The sequence below is a fragment of the Bos javanicus genome, chromosome 5, assembly GCF_032452875.1.
Source record: "Bos javanicus breed banteng chromosome 5, ARS-OSU_banteng_1.0, whole genome shotgun sequence".
Taxonomy (NCBI): domain Eukaryota; kingdom Metazoa; phylum Chordata; class Mammalia; order Artiodactyla; family Bovidae; genus Bos; species Bos javanicus.
The window spans coordinates 120,172,818-120,188,204 of NC_083872.1; the positions used below are offsets into that span (position 1 = coordinate 120,172,818).

Genomic DNA, 15,387 nt, shown 5'->3' on the forward strand with positions numbered 1-15,387 from the left:
AGAACCGACCGAGTCCACTACACGGGGCTCAATAAAGAGGCGGAGTCAGACTTTGGCTTAACCTACTTTTACTGACGGCTGGGAGGAGGGAGCTGGGGAGGGCCCGTCCGTATAGAGGCTGGCGCCGGAGCAGGGGTCCTGAGCCCCTGAGCCCGTGTCCTGGGCAGGCCCACAGCCTGGCCCTCAGGTCAGAGGCCTCGTGCAGAGACGTGCTCGCGCACGGTTAACAACAGGCTCCCGGGGGACTGATGCGTAGTGTCTCTTCCACGGTGTAGATACGACTTCAAGCTGCCAGGTCACAGCACTCAATGAGGCGCTGAGAAGCGGGGCACAACTGCTTGACAGGGCCCTGAGCTGGTTCTGGGCAGCTCCCCGCTCCCCGGGACGTGAGCCCCTCTCCCCGCAGAGCCCGAAGGCAGCTGTCGCCCAGGGCCCCACGCATTCAGCCTGAGCCTGGCCCCGCAGCCTCACCAGCCACCTGCAGCATCTTCCACCTTGGCTCCAGTCGCCCTCTCAGGTACATCAGGGCTTGCGTGTCCTCTGGGGCGGCCATGGAGAAGGGGCCCAGGCTTGGGGGTGCCTCCCCATTCAGCACCCTAGCCAGGACTGTTGCAAGCTGGGGTGTGGATTCCTGGGCCAGCAGCAGAGGTGGAAGCCGTGAGTCACTGGTTTCTCCCCACCTCCCGTCCCACAGCAGGTCCACCCCACCCAACTCACCTCATCCACAAGGGCGAAGACTCGGCCGCCTGCCGGGCCCCGAAGCAGTGCAGCCAGGAGTGCAGCCTGGGGGTCCCGCAAGCCATGGGCCGGCCCCAGCGCCACCAGCACCAGGTCAGGCTGGAAGCTGTAGGCCAGGGGCAGCACCAGGGCCAGGGCACAGCTCAGGAACCCACCAGTTGTCTATGGGAGTGACAGCGGCATGGCCCAGCCCATCATCCAGGGAACTCTGGCCAGCTCAGGTCACCCTACCTCCCAATCTTGGGTGGGCAGACACCCACACCCACAGTCCCGCCAGGAAGGGCAGGTAAAGGCCCGGAGTCTGGCCCTCATGCCAGTGCTAGTGAGCAGCAGCCGCCCTGCCCTGTGAGCCCCCACTCACCACCGGCAGTGGCACAGAGACGTGGAACATGGATGGGGCAGCTGCCTCCTCGCCGCCAATGTTCAGCCATAGATTTCTCCTTCAAGGGGGGAGCAAGCATATGGATACATGTGCTTGTGCGTGAGATGCCGCCCACCCTCCAGAGCCCAGACAGATGAGGGACAGCTCAGGGGCAGAGATGCTAGGACTGCTGAGCCTCCATGCTGGAGAGCCTCCTGGCATTGCTCCCAGGGGGCCCTTCTGGAGTTCCAGCTGCAGAAGGCCCCGCCCACCTGTCACCCAGGAATCCAGGCTGATGTGCTCACCCACCCACTTGTGAAACTGGAGGTACACATGACCCGAGAGTCATACCCGTCATCGGTGAGACCTGGGGGCCGATGCAGCTGTCCCACAGCCACACAGAGCAGCCTGGAGGAAGAGTCGGCTCCTGAATGAGCTGCACACACGCCACCTGGAGCCCATTCCCAGAGCCCTTCCCATGCGGCCAGCCCACGAGCCCTGCCTTGGAGCCTTAGACCAGCCAGGAGAGGCTTACCTCTGGGCTCCATGGGACAGGCCATACCGAACAGCCACGTCCAGGGTGGCAGCTGCAGCAGGGACTGGGGTGGCTGCCATGCCACTGCTCACCTGTGGGGTGGGTAACAGGTGTAAAAGGCAACTCCCAAGCAGGGTAAACATACCCATCTGTCCCTTCTTTGCCCCTGGCTACGGGGTATCATCTGTCCAATCAGGTCAAATTGCTTCAACTGCTTCACTCCTGAAAATAAGACGCTTAAAACTACAAGTCATTCTCTTCACCTCTCTGCCAAGAGAATTTTCTTGAGGGAACTGAGGGGTGCTCCTGAACTCTGTCCCTGGGGGCTGTTCTGCAAAGCATCCTGGGCACAAAGCAACACTCACGCCGACATGGTTCTGCACCACCCAGCCCTGCCCTGACTCCCAGTTGCCCCACCTGCCCATCCAGGATCCTGTCCAAGAGGTATAGGGCCTTCCCGAGTGCAGTGAGGGCCCCGTCCTGGGCCAGGGCCTCATGTGGCCTGTGGTGGACAAACCAGGGGGACGCAAGGAGATGGCGTGACACGCAGACCATAGCTGAATCTCACACATGCAGACGTGGCCTGGTCCCGCCCCCCAGGCCCGCCCTGCCCACCTGGCCCAGGCCTGTGTCTCCTCCTGCGGCAGTGACCCCTCCTCACAGAGGACACCCGGGGGCAGGGCCAGGCCTGTGTCTGGCGCAATCAGGGCAACAGCCACGCGGACAGGGGGTGTGGGGTGTAGGCGCAGCTGGTCCAGGAGTGAACTCAGAGCAGCAGCAGCCTGGGTCACCACTGCCTTGAATTGGGGCTCCCCCAGCGGCAGCGGCGAGGGCCTCCCCTCTGGGCAGGGAGTGCCGGGGCTCAGTACAGGGGCGGCACCTAGGGGTACAGGGTGGTTCAGAGTCACAGTCACCGACGGGAGCCTGAGGCACCATCCCACCTGCCAACCCAAGTCAGGCTGACCTTGCTGCTGGAGGCTCACCCAGTGAGGGGCCTGGGCTGCCCGCACACACTGGAGGGATTCCAGGGCACTGCGAGGAGAAGCAGGATCATGAGGCCCAGCCTCCCGCCCCGGCCCTTCCCACCCTCCCTCCTGCCGGCCCGCACCTGCCATGGGGCTCCATGGGCCCTGACAAGGGCAGGGCAGGGTCGCCTAGCAGCGCTCGCACCATCATGCACACAGACTGGGAGAGGGACTCCAGGTGGTAGCCACCCTGGGAGGAGGAGGAAGCCGAGACACGACAGGGCATGGGGGTCAGGGCCCCAGGCAGGAGCCCCACCCCGCATGGCAGCAACCTCCCACGGCACCCCGGCCTCCAGCCTAGGCGCCCTCCCCCTCGCCGCGGTCACCTCCAGCACGGCGCAGACCCGGCCGCCAGCCAGCACCTGCAGCAGATGCGTGAGGTGGGCGAAGCACTCCGGTGTGGCCAGCATCTGCCCCTGTAGCCAGAGCCGGGCGTGAGGAGGGCCTGGCCCGCGGCCGCAGAAGCCCCCAGGCCCTCACTTGGCAGCCAGGCCGGGCCCTCACCTCGGGATCACCGATGGCTGAGTCGAATCCTGCGGAGACTAGGACCAGCTCAGGGTCGAACTGCAGGCAAGGCCCGGTGGGAAGGGGCAGAAAAGAAGCTGGAGCAGAGGCAGAGGAGAGGCCCCTCCAGAGAGACCCTCCTAACCCCCAAGAGTCCTGTTCCACTGTGGTGGGGAGAGGGGAGCTCTGGGTACCGAATTCCCCTCCCCTCCTGCCTCCACCCCACTGAGAGTCACCTCAAAGGCCAGGGGCAGCAGCACATGCAGGAAGGCAGCCACGTAGTCAGCATTTCCCATCCCGACCTGCAGCCAAGGAACGTCAGAGCAGCCCTGCCAGGGACGACTACAGGGTCTTCAGCCCCAGGCCCAGCTTCTGGGGATGGTTCTGGCCAGACGCCCTGGGCTACACACGGGTTAGGGGAACATAGGCTGGGTAATGCCTGGGGGGCGGTTCGGGGCGGGGGGGCCAGTACCTGGTTCCAAGGCAGGTTGACAGTGAAGCCGAGGCCCCTTCCCCGCCCGACAGCGTCAGCGTCTGACTCCCGCAGACACGGCCAGAAGTGCCCGTGCTCATAGCGGTGCCAGGAGAAGTAAAGGACGCTGCAACAGCCAGCCAGGGTCAGAGGTCAGGCCCCCTCAGCCTCAGGGCTCCTGGCAGAACCCTGACCCCCGCCCCCTAGCCACCGAGCACACAATTGTGTCTCCCCTCTCAGGCTGTGCTCATCCTGAAAAGTGGGGTAGCAGGGAGCCCCCCACTTACCTGGGGTCATCCTCGAAGATATACTGGATGCCCTGACCATGATGGACATCCCAGTCAACGATGAGGATCCTGGGACAGACAGTTCTGGGGTCGCTGAGGGGCTGGGCCTCCCACTCCTGGCCAGGAGGCAGTCCCAGGATGGGAGGGGCCCCTCCGTCTGCGCCGCCTGGTCTGGGCCCTACGCTGCGGCCCGACTGGCACAAACCTGCGCAACCCGTGTTTCTGCTGGGCGTGTTTGGCTGCTACGGCTACATTGTTGAACACGCAGAATCCGTTGGCAGTAGCCCTCTGGCTGTGGTGCCCAGGAGGCCTGGGGGTGAGCATGGGGTGGGTCAGGGTCTTCGTGCCTTCACAGGGCCCCCCGTGGGTCGGGGGTGGGGGGCAGCGCTCACCTCACCAGGGCGAGCCCGTTGCGCACAGCTCCCGTCAGCACCGCGTCCACCAGCTGCAGCGCGGCCCCCACAGCCAGCCGGGCACAGTGGAAGGTACTCTGCGGGGGCGAGGGTCCAGGTCAGCCCCCAGCCCCCCACCCCTCCCAGGCTCTACCAAGGCCGGTGCCAGGTTACAGGGCACCAAGCAGTGAGCAGAACTGGCCAGGCCAGTCCCGGGTACCTGCAGTGGCAGCCAACAGGGCACGGCACACGGGAGCATGGGCTATGAACAGGCACAAGTACCGGATGTGTGACTGGGTGGGTGGGTTAGCCAGGGCACGCACCGGATGGAGGTAGACGGCATCATACTCCTTGGACAGGGCCTGGAGCTCCCTGGTGCCCAAGGCCTGGGTCCCCCGCAACAGCGCTACGTACTCAGGGCTGCAAAGAGGCAGGCAGGCAAGGCAGGGTCGCCAGGAGGAGCAGGTAGAGGAGAGAGGGAGTGCCCACCTCATTGCTCGCTAGCCTACCCACTCGATAGGGACACTGAGGCTTGGTGGGAGGCTCTGTGTGCCTGCACCGCAGGTCGAGGCAGGCCCCACCTCCCAGGGCCACGGCCTGCCCCCCACCTGACCTGTGCACCAGGCCCAGCTCCGCCTCTGAGGCCTCGCGGGCTACAAGCTGCAGACACCTTTGCTTCAGACCATGCTGCTGCAGGCGCTCCAGGGCAGTGGTCAGGCGCTCAGGACACTCGATCTCACACTCAGGGCTGAGTGGACAGAGCACTCAGCGTCCGGAGCCTCTGTCTTCACCCCCCTCCTCTCCCTCTGCCAGGCCCCACTTACTCGTCCCAGAGCAGCCGGGTGGCGGTCATGTCCTCGTGGTACACAAGTGCGGTCCCCATGGCCCGCCCGGGGTCACTGTGGGCCACTGAGGGTGGGCAGGACCCAACGCTCCGGCTCACAGGCAGGTCAACGCGCCGCCTGCCCCTCGCGGTAACCCCAGAGAGCAGCAGGGGCGCCACCGGAGCCTGGGCGGGATCTCAGAAAGCCCAGACGGGAAGGAGGCCCCAGCCCCAGCTGGCCACAGAGCCAGGCCGGGGTCGCCCGGGGAGCTCCCGAGCCCTGGCTTCCAGCTTGTCCCAGGCGGGCCTGCCCTGCGCCCGCCTCCGGCTGCCCCAGTCCCCGCCCCGACGCAGCGGGGCGGGCCCAGGACTGAGCCCCTCGGGCTCCGCGCGCCTCCCTTCCCGCCAGCGGCGACTTCCTCTCCCCGTCCCCCGGCGCCGAGGGCGGGCTCTCGGCCTCGCACCCCTGCGGGAGTCCGAGCGGCCCGGTGCGAAGCGGGACGGCCAGTGTGCCTAAGCTCCGCGGGCTGTCGCGGCGGCGCCACGCGGGTCCACGCCCCCCGCTCCAGGCCCGCCCAGACCCCGCGCCGCGGCTCAGACACAGCGGTTGTCCATCGCCGCCCCGCTTTGCCCAGGCCCCGCAGCGAGTGCTCAGGGAGAAGGGAAGGAGCGCGAGGCCGAGCGTCCGCGGGAGCGAGGCAATGAGACAGCCTCGCCCCGGGATGGGAGCCGGGACTCAGGCCGGCCGGGGCTGCAGCGCAGCGCTGCCCCCGAGGCGCAAGAAGTGTCTGATTGAAGCTTCGGAAGACCCCCGGCCGAGATTCGGGGGGGGGGGGGGGGTCAGGGCTGTGGCTGAGAAGCCGAACAGGAGCGCCACCGCGTGGGGAAAGCCAGGGAAGGGGGCCAACAGAGGAGGGTCCGGGCGAGGGAGGGATGAGCGTGAAGAAACGCGGCCCGCGACGCAGGCGCGGGCCCAGCCGAGAACAGGAGGGTCAGAGACAGGAGGAAACAGGGAGCCCCAGGCCTTAAACCGAGGGCTTCGGGGGACTGAGCCCGTGGGCCGGGCCTGGGCCTGGAGGGCAGACTTTCTAAGCCGGTCTCGGGTCGGGGCGAGATGGCTGGGCCTGCGAGCACTGGTCTCCGCGGCGGGAGACCTGGAGGCGGGGCGGGGGCCCTGGGCTCTGCGGGTGGGGCCCTGGGCGGGCGTGCTCACTCCAGTCCTCGGTCGTCCCAGCCGTACGGGGATGACCCCCACGGCGGGGCAGCCGTAGAGAGAGGCCCTGGCACTGCCCCGCCGCCCGCGGCCCGCAGCCTCGCTCGAAATAACCCGGTCCCGGCCGGGGGCCTGCCCGCGTGGGCCCCTGGCCGCAGCGGGGCTGCGGGAGGCGTGCCCGCCCCGGAGCCAATCAGAGCAGCCCGGAAGCGGCGCACGTGATCGCGAGGCGTGGCCCGCGGCCGCCGAGACGCCTGAACTTCTGCGTCACGGGCGCGGGCCGGCCTAGGTTGAGACGGGCGGTATGCACTGTGCAACTTGTCTTGACCGTATATTCGGCTGAAGCAGCTGTGCGCGAGCCCGGGAGAAGGAAGACGGGCTAATCCCGCCTTGCGCGCTCCTGCTGAGGGAAACAGTCCAGAGGAGCCCCAGGGTGGCGCCTGGCCCATCGGCAAGTCCTCTGCAACGGCCAGCAGAGGGCTCCGCGGGCTCGCCAGCGCCGGCTGGGTATGGCCGGGCCTGCGACAGGAAGAGGAACACGGAAACCTACCTGTTCTGCTGTTTCCGTGTTCAGAAACGCTGTTCTGCTACAGCACAGCGTCTCAGAGGCCCCTGAGAAGCCGCGAGCGTCTTGCGTGACCCTGCCACCCCAAGAACCTGGCCTTAGAGAGTGCGGGGACCCCAGAGTTGACACCGGAGTTGGACCTTGACCCCCTCACCCCCTGCCCTGCATCTGGCTCCAGGGTCTAAGCTTAGAGGAAGGAAACGGCAACCCACTCCGGTATTTTTGCCTGGAGAATGCCATGGACAGAGGAGCCTGGCGGGCTACAGTCCATGGGGTCGCAAGGAGTCGGACAAGACTGAGCAACCGACTACACAACAGGACCAAAGGGCGGGGCCAAGCCCTGACTTGGGGGCTCCAGGCTTGAGGCTCACTGACACAGGTTGGGGGGCTCAGCTTTGTGACCTGGGAGGGAAGGGTTGCCCAGGCCCAGTGGCTCAGGGTGGGGAGAAACTCCCAGACCAGCCTCATTACTCCAAACAAAAGCCTAAAGGTGGAGCTCCAGCCCAGGAATGAGGACGTGAAGCAGAGGGAGACCTACAAAAGGGTTTATTTCCTCCAGCCGAGGGGCCACACCACGTGGCCAGTGTGCATTCCAGGCTGGGGGTGAAGAAGCGTCCACACGAACGCCCCCAGGAGACGCATCCCTGAGTCGGCATCCTGTCCTTCCTCCTCGGCACAGTTCAGAGAAGGCAGGGTCAGAGGCCAGGACTTGACCCCAAGCCCGGTCCCACCCCACTGGCTCTGAAGCTTCTGGTGCATCCTGGGGGTGGGGGCCGCTGCTGGCAGGGTCAGAGGCCAGCCCCAGGTCAGGCGGGCATCCTGTCCAGAAAGTCCAGATGCTCCTCTGTGGTTAGGCTGAGATGGGGTCTGCGAGCAGAGGAACAGGCTTCCAAGAGAGGTTCCATGGAGCACGGAGACTCCAGCCTCAGCCAAGGTCACAGTGGCAGATGGGATCTCCCGTCCAGGTGGAGCCCCAGCCAGGGCCCAGGAGTCTTCACAAGGCTGTCTCCTTGGAGACCTTGGCCCCCAGCTGCCGGGGAGGCTTGAAGCTGAGCACCTCTTTATATGTGACACCTGGGGCCAGAAGGACAGAATCACGGGAGGAGGAGCCCACCACCCATCAGACAGGTCCACCTTGCACACCAAGGATCGACGCCAGCGACCAAGGCCAAGTGCTTGCCCGGACCAGTGATAACTCCTGAGATTCCACTCGGGATGGGGGTGGGGAAAACTCCTGGGCCCAGAGCACAGGTCACTGACCGAGGGGCTCACCGCCCCCCTAAATGGCAGTCAGAGATCTGACTCTGACTGCCAGGGCTTAGGCACCAAGGGAGCTCCTTTGTCCCACATGTTCGAGTCCACCCGTGTCCATCCACAGGGACTGTCCACCCTGATCGTACTCCTGTGGCCAGCCCACACCCACGGCCCCTAGAGTGGCTTTGGCCCCACAGCCTGCCTCAGTGAACAGAGAATGTTGCAGGAACATAAACCAGTGTGTTCACTTGAGTGGAGCTACGCAGAGTCCCACCAGGGCGTTCCAGCTTCTGCATCCGGAACGTCTATGAAGCCTCAAACAAACGTGGAATCCCCACTGACTGCCTGCATCTCGGGCTCCCGCACCAGTCCCCACGCTCCCCGCACCATGCCCAGAGCGCGCAGTCCCAAGGGAGGGGGCGCTGCTCCCCCCGCGTGCCCAGACTTGCCGGGCCGGGAGAGCGCCTGTCTCGGGGACCACTGGGGCTCCCGGGGCCCCATTCAGAGGACCGTGCCTCGACAGTGAGTGGTCTGTGTGCTTTGCCCAGTGAGCTGCATGGTTGTGTTACCCGCAGGCCTGGGGTGCCTCCCAGGCCGTTCGCCTGACGCTCATGCAGGGAGGGGCCGGGCCACACTGGGGAGGTCCGTGTGGAAAAGCCCCTGCTGGAAGAATGGCCTTTCCCAGGAAGACAGGAAGTGATGAGCTTGCTTAACCGCAAACATGGTCTATAGTAAAAGCAAAAGCTCTTACTACAGTTTGGGCCAAAGACAGGATCCTGTGGCCCGCGGGTTTTGGTTTTCTGGTCTTTTTTTAGCAACAGAAAACTTATAAGCACAAAACAGCACAGACAAGGGTGGAGCCCCCACTGGTGGAACCGAGGACCCAGTGACCCTAAGGAGCTCGGTGTGAGCAGCACAGCCGTCCAGCTCTGCCCGCTCCTCCACGTCCAGGACCACAGCGCTGGCCTGAGGCTTGGCCGGGACGGGTTCTCGGACAGGAGCCAGCAGGCCCGCAGCTCCAGCGGCCCTACTGCTGTGTCCCCTCTCTGTCTGGGGGGCCCGAAGCCGCAGAGAGACCATGTGCTGGTTGAGGCCCGATCCAGCGTGGGGCGTAAGGGACCCGGCGGAGGCGGGGCCCAGGGGCCAGGCAGGCGTCCCTGAGCCCAGCCTCAGGCTGAGCAGGGGTAGGCAGCCCTCAGAGACCAGCAGGGCCCTCGGTCTGAGGGGACAGTCGGCGCAAAGCCTGGAGCACAGAGCGCAGGTGGGGGTGCTCAGTGGGCTGGAGGGGACGGGCCGGGGTGCTGAAGAAGGAGGAGGGCAGACGGGCTGCCTGGCATGGACCTGACCGTCCCAGCAGGACAAGGGTGCTGTGTGGCTGTATGGTAGGAGGGGGTCCTCAAAGGGGCAAAAAGGCCAGGAGATCCAAGACGTACGAACAGAGGCCTGGGAAGGGCTTCCGAGGAGCTCCGGGTCAGCCCGGGCCCTGGCCTAGACATGGATGGGCACGCTGGCCACTCAAAGCGCCAGGAGAGACCCAGTACCTGGATCTGCCCTCTGACCTCCTGCTGCGTTCCCCGCTGAACCTGCATCCCAGGGATGGGAGGGCCCGGGACCCTGAGCCCGGCCACCCACACAGCTGACCCAGGGCCCCCACTCACGCTTCCACTCGTCCAGCGTGCGGTCCATGTCGTCAAAGGACTCATCATACTTCTCGGCCTGGGGATCGTCCTCCGTGTCGTGCAGCGACTCAAAGTAGGGGTGGGCCAGCGCCTCGGCCGCCGTCACCCGCCGCTCTGCATCCAGCACCAGCATTTTCTCCAGGAGGCTCACGGCTGCGGGGAGGGCAGGTCAGGCCAGCCAAGGGCAGCGTCCCAGGCCCAGGACCCACGCCCACCCCAGTGCCACCTACCCAGGGGGCTCGCGTTGGTCAGGACGGAGGCAAAATCCTTCTTCTCCAGCTCAGGGAGGCCCTTCATGTAGTTCTTGGCCTGCGCGGGAGCAGAGCGTGAGGGGCTAGTCCCAGGCCCGTCCCCAGCCCCTACCCAGCTCCCGACTGACCTCATCACTTTGCAGCCTCTGCACAAACTCCGCGGGAGGCGTCCCCGTCACTTTCATGATCTCCTTCAGCTGGTCCAGGTCTTGGCCAAGGTCAGGAACACAGAGTGGGCCAGAGATGGGGCTCACCCACCCACCTGGTCCAGGCAGGTGTCCCCCCAGGTGCAGGGTAAGCCCCCCCAAACCCAGCCCCAGGTTCAGGGTAGGCCCCAGTCCGGCCCTCGGTGTAGGATACGGTCGTTGCCTTTGAAGAGTGTCTTCCCCGTGATCATCTCGGCCATGATGCAGCCCACGGACCAGATGTCCACTGAGACAGAAGCCCCTGCGTCAGGGCTCCGCGGGCTGGGGAGGGGGGCACACACAGACGGGAGGGGGCGGTGGAGGGGTCGTGGGCACCGGACCCATCTGGCCTGCCGCCCCCCACCCAGTGCCCCACCCAGCTCCAAGCCTCCCCACGGAGCAGCCGCCACAGACCCCCGGAGAGCAGGGAGCGGGTGGGCAGCTCCTCACCCGTCTGCGTGTAGTGCATCCAGTTCAAGATGACCTCGGGCGCGCGGTACCACCGGGTCACCACGTAGCCGGTCATCTCGCTGTCTGCCTGCCGGGCCAGGCCAAAGTCCAGGATCTACAGCCAGAGTCAGAGGGGGTGGGGGGCAAAGCGGTCCCTGGGGAGTGGGCGGGCCGACTGTGGTCCAGAAGATCCCAAGGGGCCCGGGCACACCGGGTCCTCGGGCCAACCCTCTGGGGCTGAGGTCTCGGCCACGTGCCCCTAACCCTGCCTGCAGGGCCCCCCGTCACAGCCCGGGCCCCCAGCCCAATGGGCCGCACCTGCCCCCAACCCTCAGAAACAGGCCCCCGGGGGTCTCCTCCCCTGTGCTCCGCCCCTGCGGACACCCCGGCCAGTGCCTCTGTGCAGACCCCCTCCGCCCCCCTTCTCCTCAAGCGGGTATGGGCACGTGCCCCGGGCCACCCCACTGAGTGCCGCCCTAGGACCCCAGCCATGACCCAGAAGGCTGGGGTCTGGTCTGTCCGCGTGGGCCTGGGCCAGCCCACCTCCGGGCCTGAAAGCAGGGGCCCAGCAGGCGGATGGGCAGGTGCGGGGGGCCCCAAGCGCCCGGCCCCACACACCTTCAGCTCACAGTCCTCGTTCACAGCCAGGTTGCTAGGCTTCAGGTCCTGGGGACAGAGGCAGGTGTCAGCGCAGTGCCATCCAGCAGAGCCAAGGCCCAAGCAGCGCCTGAACGTGGGGGCACGGCTGGCCTCCCTGCAGCCCTTCCAGGAAGGGTGGAGTACCCGCCCCAGGCTGTGTGCAGACGGGGTACCCCCTCAGGGGTGGGACCGGCGGCTCCACAGCCAGGAGAGCCGCCCCTCCGGGGCCAGGACTCACCCTGTGGATGACGCCGGCAGCGTGGATGTACTGTGGGGACAGAGAGCGGTCAGCGGCCGTTGGCTCAGGAGCCCGCGCTCCGGCTGGCGTGGGGCCCCTCCCAGCCCAGCGGCCCCGTGTCCCACCTTCAGCCCCTTGAGCGTCTGGTAGACGAGGAACTGCACCCGGTCCTCGCTCAGCTTCTCGTGCTTCATGAGCTTTCCCAGGTCGGTGCCCATGAACGGCATCACCAGGTAGCTGTGGCGCACGACGGGCACAGACGTTCAGGGCCGCACGGGGCCCTGTCACCCTGCGGCACGCAGTCCCCGCCGCCCACGGCGCTGCCCCGGGCCCCACCCTGCGGGCCCCGCGATGCCAGGCAGGTGAGGACTGTGTTTTGGTGTTTCTGAAGGGTGACCAGGGAGACTGAGGGTCGAGGAAGGGAGGGGGCACAAAAAAGGAGAGTGGTGCCCCTGGACAGGGGCGAACACAGGGCATCCACGTCGGGGGGCAAGCTGGACAGGATGGGGAGACGGGGTGACACCCCGAGCACCCCACCAGGAAGCCAGGCCAGTCTGTATGCGTCCTTGACCTCCGCGAGGCTGGGCGGCGAGGAGCCCGTCTCCTCGGCTCTTGCCTGGCCGGGCCCCGGGCTCCTAGCCGAGGGGAGCGTGAGTCCAGGGGTAGCCACCTGGGCAGTCACGCGGCAGGCACCACAGAACAGTCAGCACTGGGCCCCCTGCGCCCCTCCCCTCCCGCCGGCAAAGGTCAGCAGCTCCAGTTACAGGCACAGCCCAGGGCCCGCGTCCTGGAGCACGGGACCCGCTGACAGCCCTTGGGGCCAAGACTCACACCTCTGACACTGGAGGAGGAGGCCCAGGTCCACCCCGCGGCATCAGGGGCATGTGGCAGACCCCTGGCCAGGCTGCGAAGCGAGGCTCGCCTTAAGGGGCCCCCCGCCAACCCCAAACCTGAAGTTGACACCCAGGAGCCACCCAACACCAGCTCCCTACCCGGCCAACCCCAAGCTGGCACTCACAAGTCCGTGAAGTCATCCAGCGTCTCATCGGGCGTGAACACGTCCAGCAGCCCAATCACCTGGGGAGGAGGCCAAGTGCCGGGTGGGCGGGGGCTCAGGCACCCAGTGCAGGAGAGCCCCCTGCAGCTGCCCACGGGCCCGGCTCTGCCCACTGGCAGCTCTACCTTGCTCTGGCACACATGCCCACAGACAAAGGCTATTTCTGGATGGAGACCGCAAGCACCCTCTGGGGGAGGGGCAGCCTCAAGTCTGGGGCAGCCCCCAGCCATCCAAGGAGCTCAGCCCTTGGCCTGTCCTCCCCCCGCTTCCTGTCCCTACTGAAGACCCAGGACCAGCGTGGGGGCAGCCAGAGCCTAGCAGGGACCATGCCTCTGCCAGATGGGTCCAGGCAGCAGCACTAGGGCCAAACCCACAGCCCTGCAGGCCTCGCTTGGGGGGTGACACAGGGCACACGGGCAGTGCGACAGCTGGCACCCGGGCCTCCAGGGACCCCACGAAGCCTGCACATCCAAGCTACTGGAGGGACGGGTAGGCGAGCTGGCAGGGGGCAGACCTGGCAGAGGCCACACGAGTGGTGGCCGAAGCAGGAGACAGAGGGCTCGGAGCACTTGAGGAACAAGGGAGAGAGGCCAGGTGGCCAAGAACCAGGCTAGGGAGCCGCCAAGGAGAAGCCGAGGAAACCGAGCGGGCCCGTGACACCAGGTGAGGGCTGCCCTGATCCTAGGAGCTGCCGCGGGGGGTTAGGCGGGCACGCTGCTGGGTGCGGCCCCGGCCACGGTGCGGGGACAAAGTGGACATGAGGCGGAGGGACACCTCGGTAACCGCCGCAGCCTCCAGGGCCAGACACGGGTGAGGAGGCGGGGACACCCAGAGGGGCCAGAGGCAGAAGCATCAGGAGGTGGTTTCAGCAAGGATCCTGGAGGTTCGGGGGAGGCGTGTCAGACTGATGGAAACTTCCAGGCTTCTGCCTTGCACAGGGAGGCCGGTGCTGGGGGTGAGGGGCTGGGGTAAATGGGCGGAAGTGGGCACAGAACAGGCAGGACTGGGGCACGCCTTAGCCTCTCGGAGACTGTTTCTTCCCAGGAACACGGGGTCATGAAAGGCAGAGCCTCCCAGCTAAGGGGGGCAGCTGCTGTGGGTCAGGAGGTCTGGGGGAAGGCAGAGAGCAGCGGCAGTGGGGAGGCCCGAGCAAGGGCCTGGAGGCCACGGAGCAGGAGCCCAGGGAGAGCGCGGACAGGCCGGGGCGAGTCAGGGAGCACGGATTGGGAGGGAGGGGACCGCAGGAAGGCAGAGGGGTCGGTCCTCATGGGGACGAGTCCTGCACGTGAGCAGGTGTGGCCTGCAGGTAGCAAACCGGCGCTTGGCAGGTGTCCTCTACGAAGGAGATTCCACCCGGGAATAAGAGGACAGGACCCACCCGAGGCGCTGAGTGCGTGGGCCCTGGAGCTGAGGGGAGTTTCCTGGTGGACATGGGGACCAGAAGGTGCCAGCCCGCCATGACTGGCCAGGGTCTGGGCACCCAGATCACCGTCAGACTGGGCAGGAGTGGCTTGCGGGTGGGGAAGCAGGCAGCTCTCAGGGTCACAGGAGGAACTGCATGGAGGAAGAAGGGAAGGGCCCTCTTCGGCCCGCACTGTGCAGGGAGAGGCTTGGGGCAGCCTCGTGGGGTCTCCTGTGGGCAGGTCTGGAGACAGAAGAGACCCCTCCCTGGTGGTGGCCAGCCCTTCCTCACGCTGTGGGGGTGGGCGTCACAGGAAGGGTCTGCGTGCCTGCGGGTGCCCAGCGCCCTCCACACACGGCTCACTGAACCCCTTCACCGTCAGAGACGCGGGGGCTCTGAGGGAGCTGACAACTCCGATTCTGCCTTCCTCCGCGCAGCCCCAGGGCTGGGACTCAGGAGGCAGAGTGGGGCAAGGAGAGGGGCTGGAGAAGCAGGGAGGGGGCAGCCGGCCAGCGCGAGGAGGGGGGCCTTCCAGGAAAACCCCTCCTCCCCACTGAGGTCCCCGGGGCTCAAGTCAAGGTTTGGAGCGAGTAGGGCAGGAGCCCCGCGGCCTGGGCCATCCGCGAGCAGGCCCCCGGCCGAAGAGCCAGAGGCGGCGGCCGCGGGACTGGCCCAGGCGGAGCGGTCGAGAAACGGGGAAGCAGCCCTCTCGACCCCGCGGCCTCCGCCCCGCCACCCCGAGGAGCAGCCCAGGGGTCTCCGGGGCGGGGTCTGGGGCCGGCGGGGGGTAAGCGGAGCGCGGCGGCCGCGGGTCCGGGCGGCGCGACTCACGTTCTCGTGGCGCATGTGCTTCAGGAGGCGCAGCTCCCGGTAGGCGCGCTTGGCGAACAGCTCGGACTGAAAGGGCCGGTACAGCTTCTTGATGGCCACCTTGGCGCCCGTGCGGCTGTCCACCGCCGAGCTGCGGGACGCACAGCTCAGCGAGGGGCCGGGACACCTCACCCCCGACCGCCCCGCCCGGCCTGCGCTCACCACACGGCGCCGTAGGCGCCCGAGCCCACGGGCTGCAGATCCTGGTACACGACGCGCACCTCCCAGGCCGTCTTGGTCACCTCCTGGCGATAAAAGCCCTTGCGGGCGGACGACGGAGAGCTCATGGCTGGCCGCGCACCGCCCCCGCCGCGGACACCGTGCCTCGAGGGCCGGAGACCCGGAATTCACGGGGGAACCGGCGCGCACCCCGGGCCGCCGCCGCCGCCGCCGCCGGGGAACCCGGCTCCCGGCTGTCCCGTCCGGAGCTCCGACCCCGGCCCGGCC

At 67.0% G+C, this 15,387-nt stretch overlaps 2 protein-coding genes across 5 annotated transcripts; both read right to left on the minus strand.

Moving 5' to 3' along the window:
- Positions 1-51: 51 nt before the first annotated feature.
- HDAC10 (histone deacetylase 10) lies at positions 52-5,514 on the minus strand. 3 transcript variants are annotated; one of them, XM_061418930.1, is made up of 20 exons: positions 5,139-5,514; positions 4,928-5,062; positions 4,638-4,734; positions 4,315-4,412; positions 4,128-4,232; positions 3,923-3,991; positions 3,636-3,762; positions 3,400-3,465; positions 3,164-3,223; positions 2,986-3,075; positions 2,743-2,849; positions 2,599-2,666; positions 2,250-2,514; positions 2,052-2,136; positions 1,635-1,726; positions 1,451-1,507; positions 1,100-1,178; positions 718-900; positions 472-631; positions 52-316 (listed from the first exon to the last, which is right to left on the minus strand). In XM_061418930.1, the coding sequence occupies exons 1-20, from the start codon at positions 5,195-5,197 to the stop codon at positions 306-308; spliced, it is 2,013 nt and encodes a 670-aa protein (XP_061274914.1). In that variant the 5' UTR covers positions 5,198-5,514; the 3' UTR covers positions 52-305. The 3 variants fall into 3 exon arrangements, with proteins under 3 accessions (XP_061274914.1, XP_061274913.1, XP_061274915.1); XM_061418929.1 differs by having other exon boundaries at positions 52-631; XM_061418931.1 differs by lacking the exon at positions 2,743-2,849 and having other exon boundaries at positions 52-631; positions 2,618-2,666.
- A 1,930-nt stretch (positions 5,515-7,444) lies between these two features.
- MAPK12 (mitogen-activated protein kinase 12) lies at positions 7,445-15,387 on the minus strand. Of its 2 annotated transcripts, XM_061418939.1 has the most exons (12): positions 15,103-15,383; positions 14,902-15,031; positions 12,630-12,688; positions 11,737-11,848; positions 11,612-11,641; positions 11,353-11,400; positions 10,735-10,849; positions 10,460-10,531; positions 10,228-10,307; positions 10,079-10,157; positions 9,828-10,001; positions 7,445-7,989 (listed from the first exon to the last, which is right to left on the minus strand). In XM_061418939.1, the coding sequence occupies exons 1-12, from the start codon at positions 15,225-15,227 to the stop codon at positions 7,910-7,912; spliced, it is 1,104 nt and encodes a 367-aa protein (XP_061274923.1). In that variant the 5' UTR covers positions 15,228-15,383; the 3' UTR covers positions 7,445-7,909. The 2 variants fall into 2 exon arrangements, with proteins under 2 accessions (XP_061274923.1, XP_061274922.1); XM_061418938.1 differs by having other exon boundaries at positions 7,445-10,001; positions 15,103-15,387.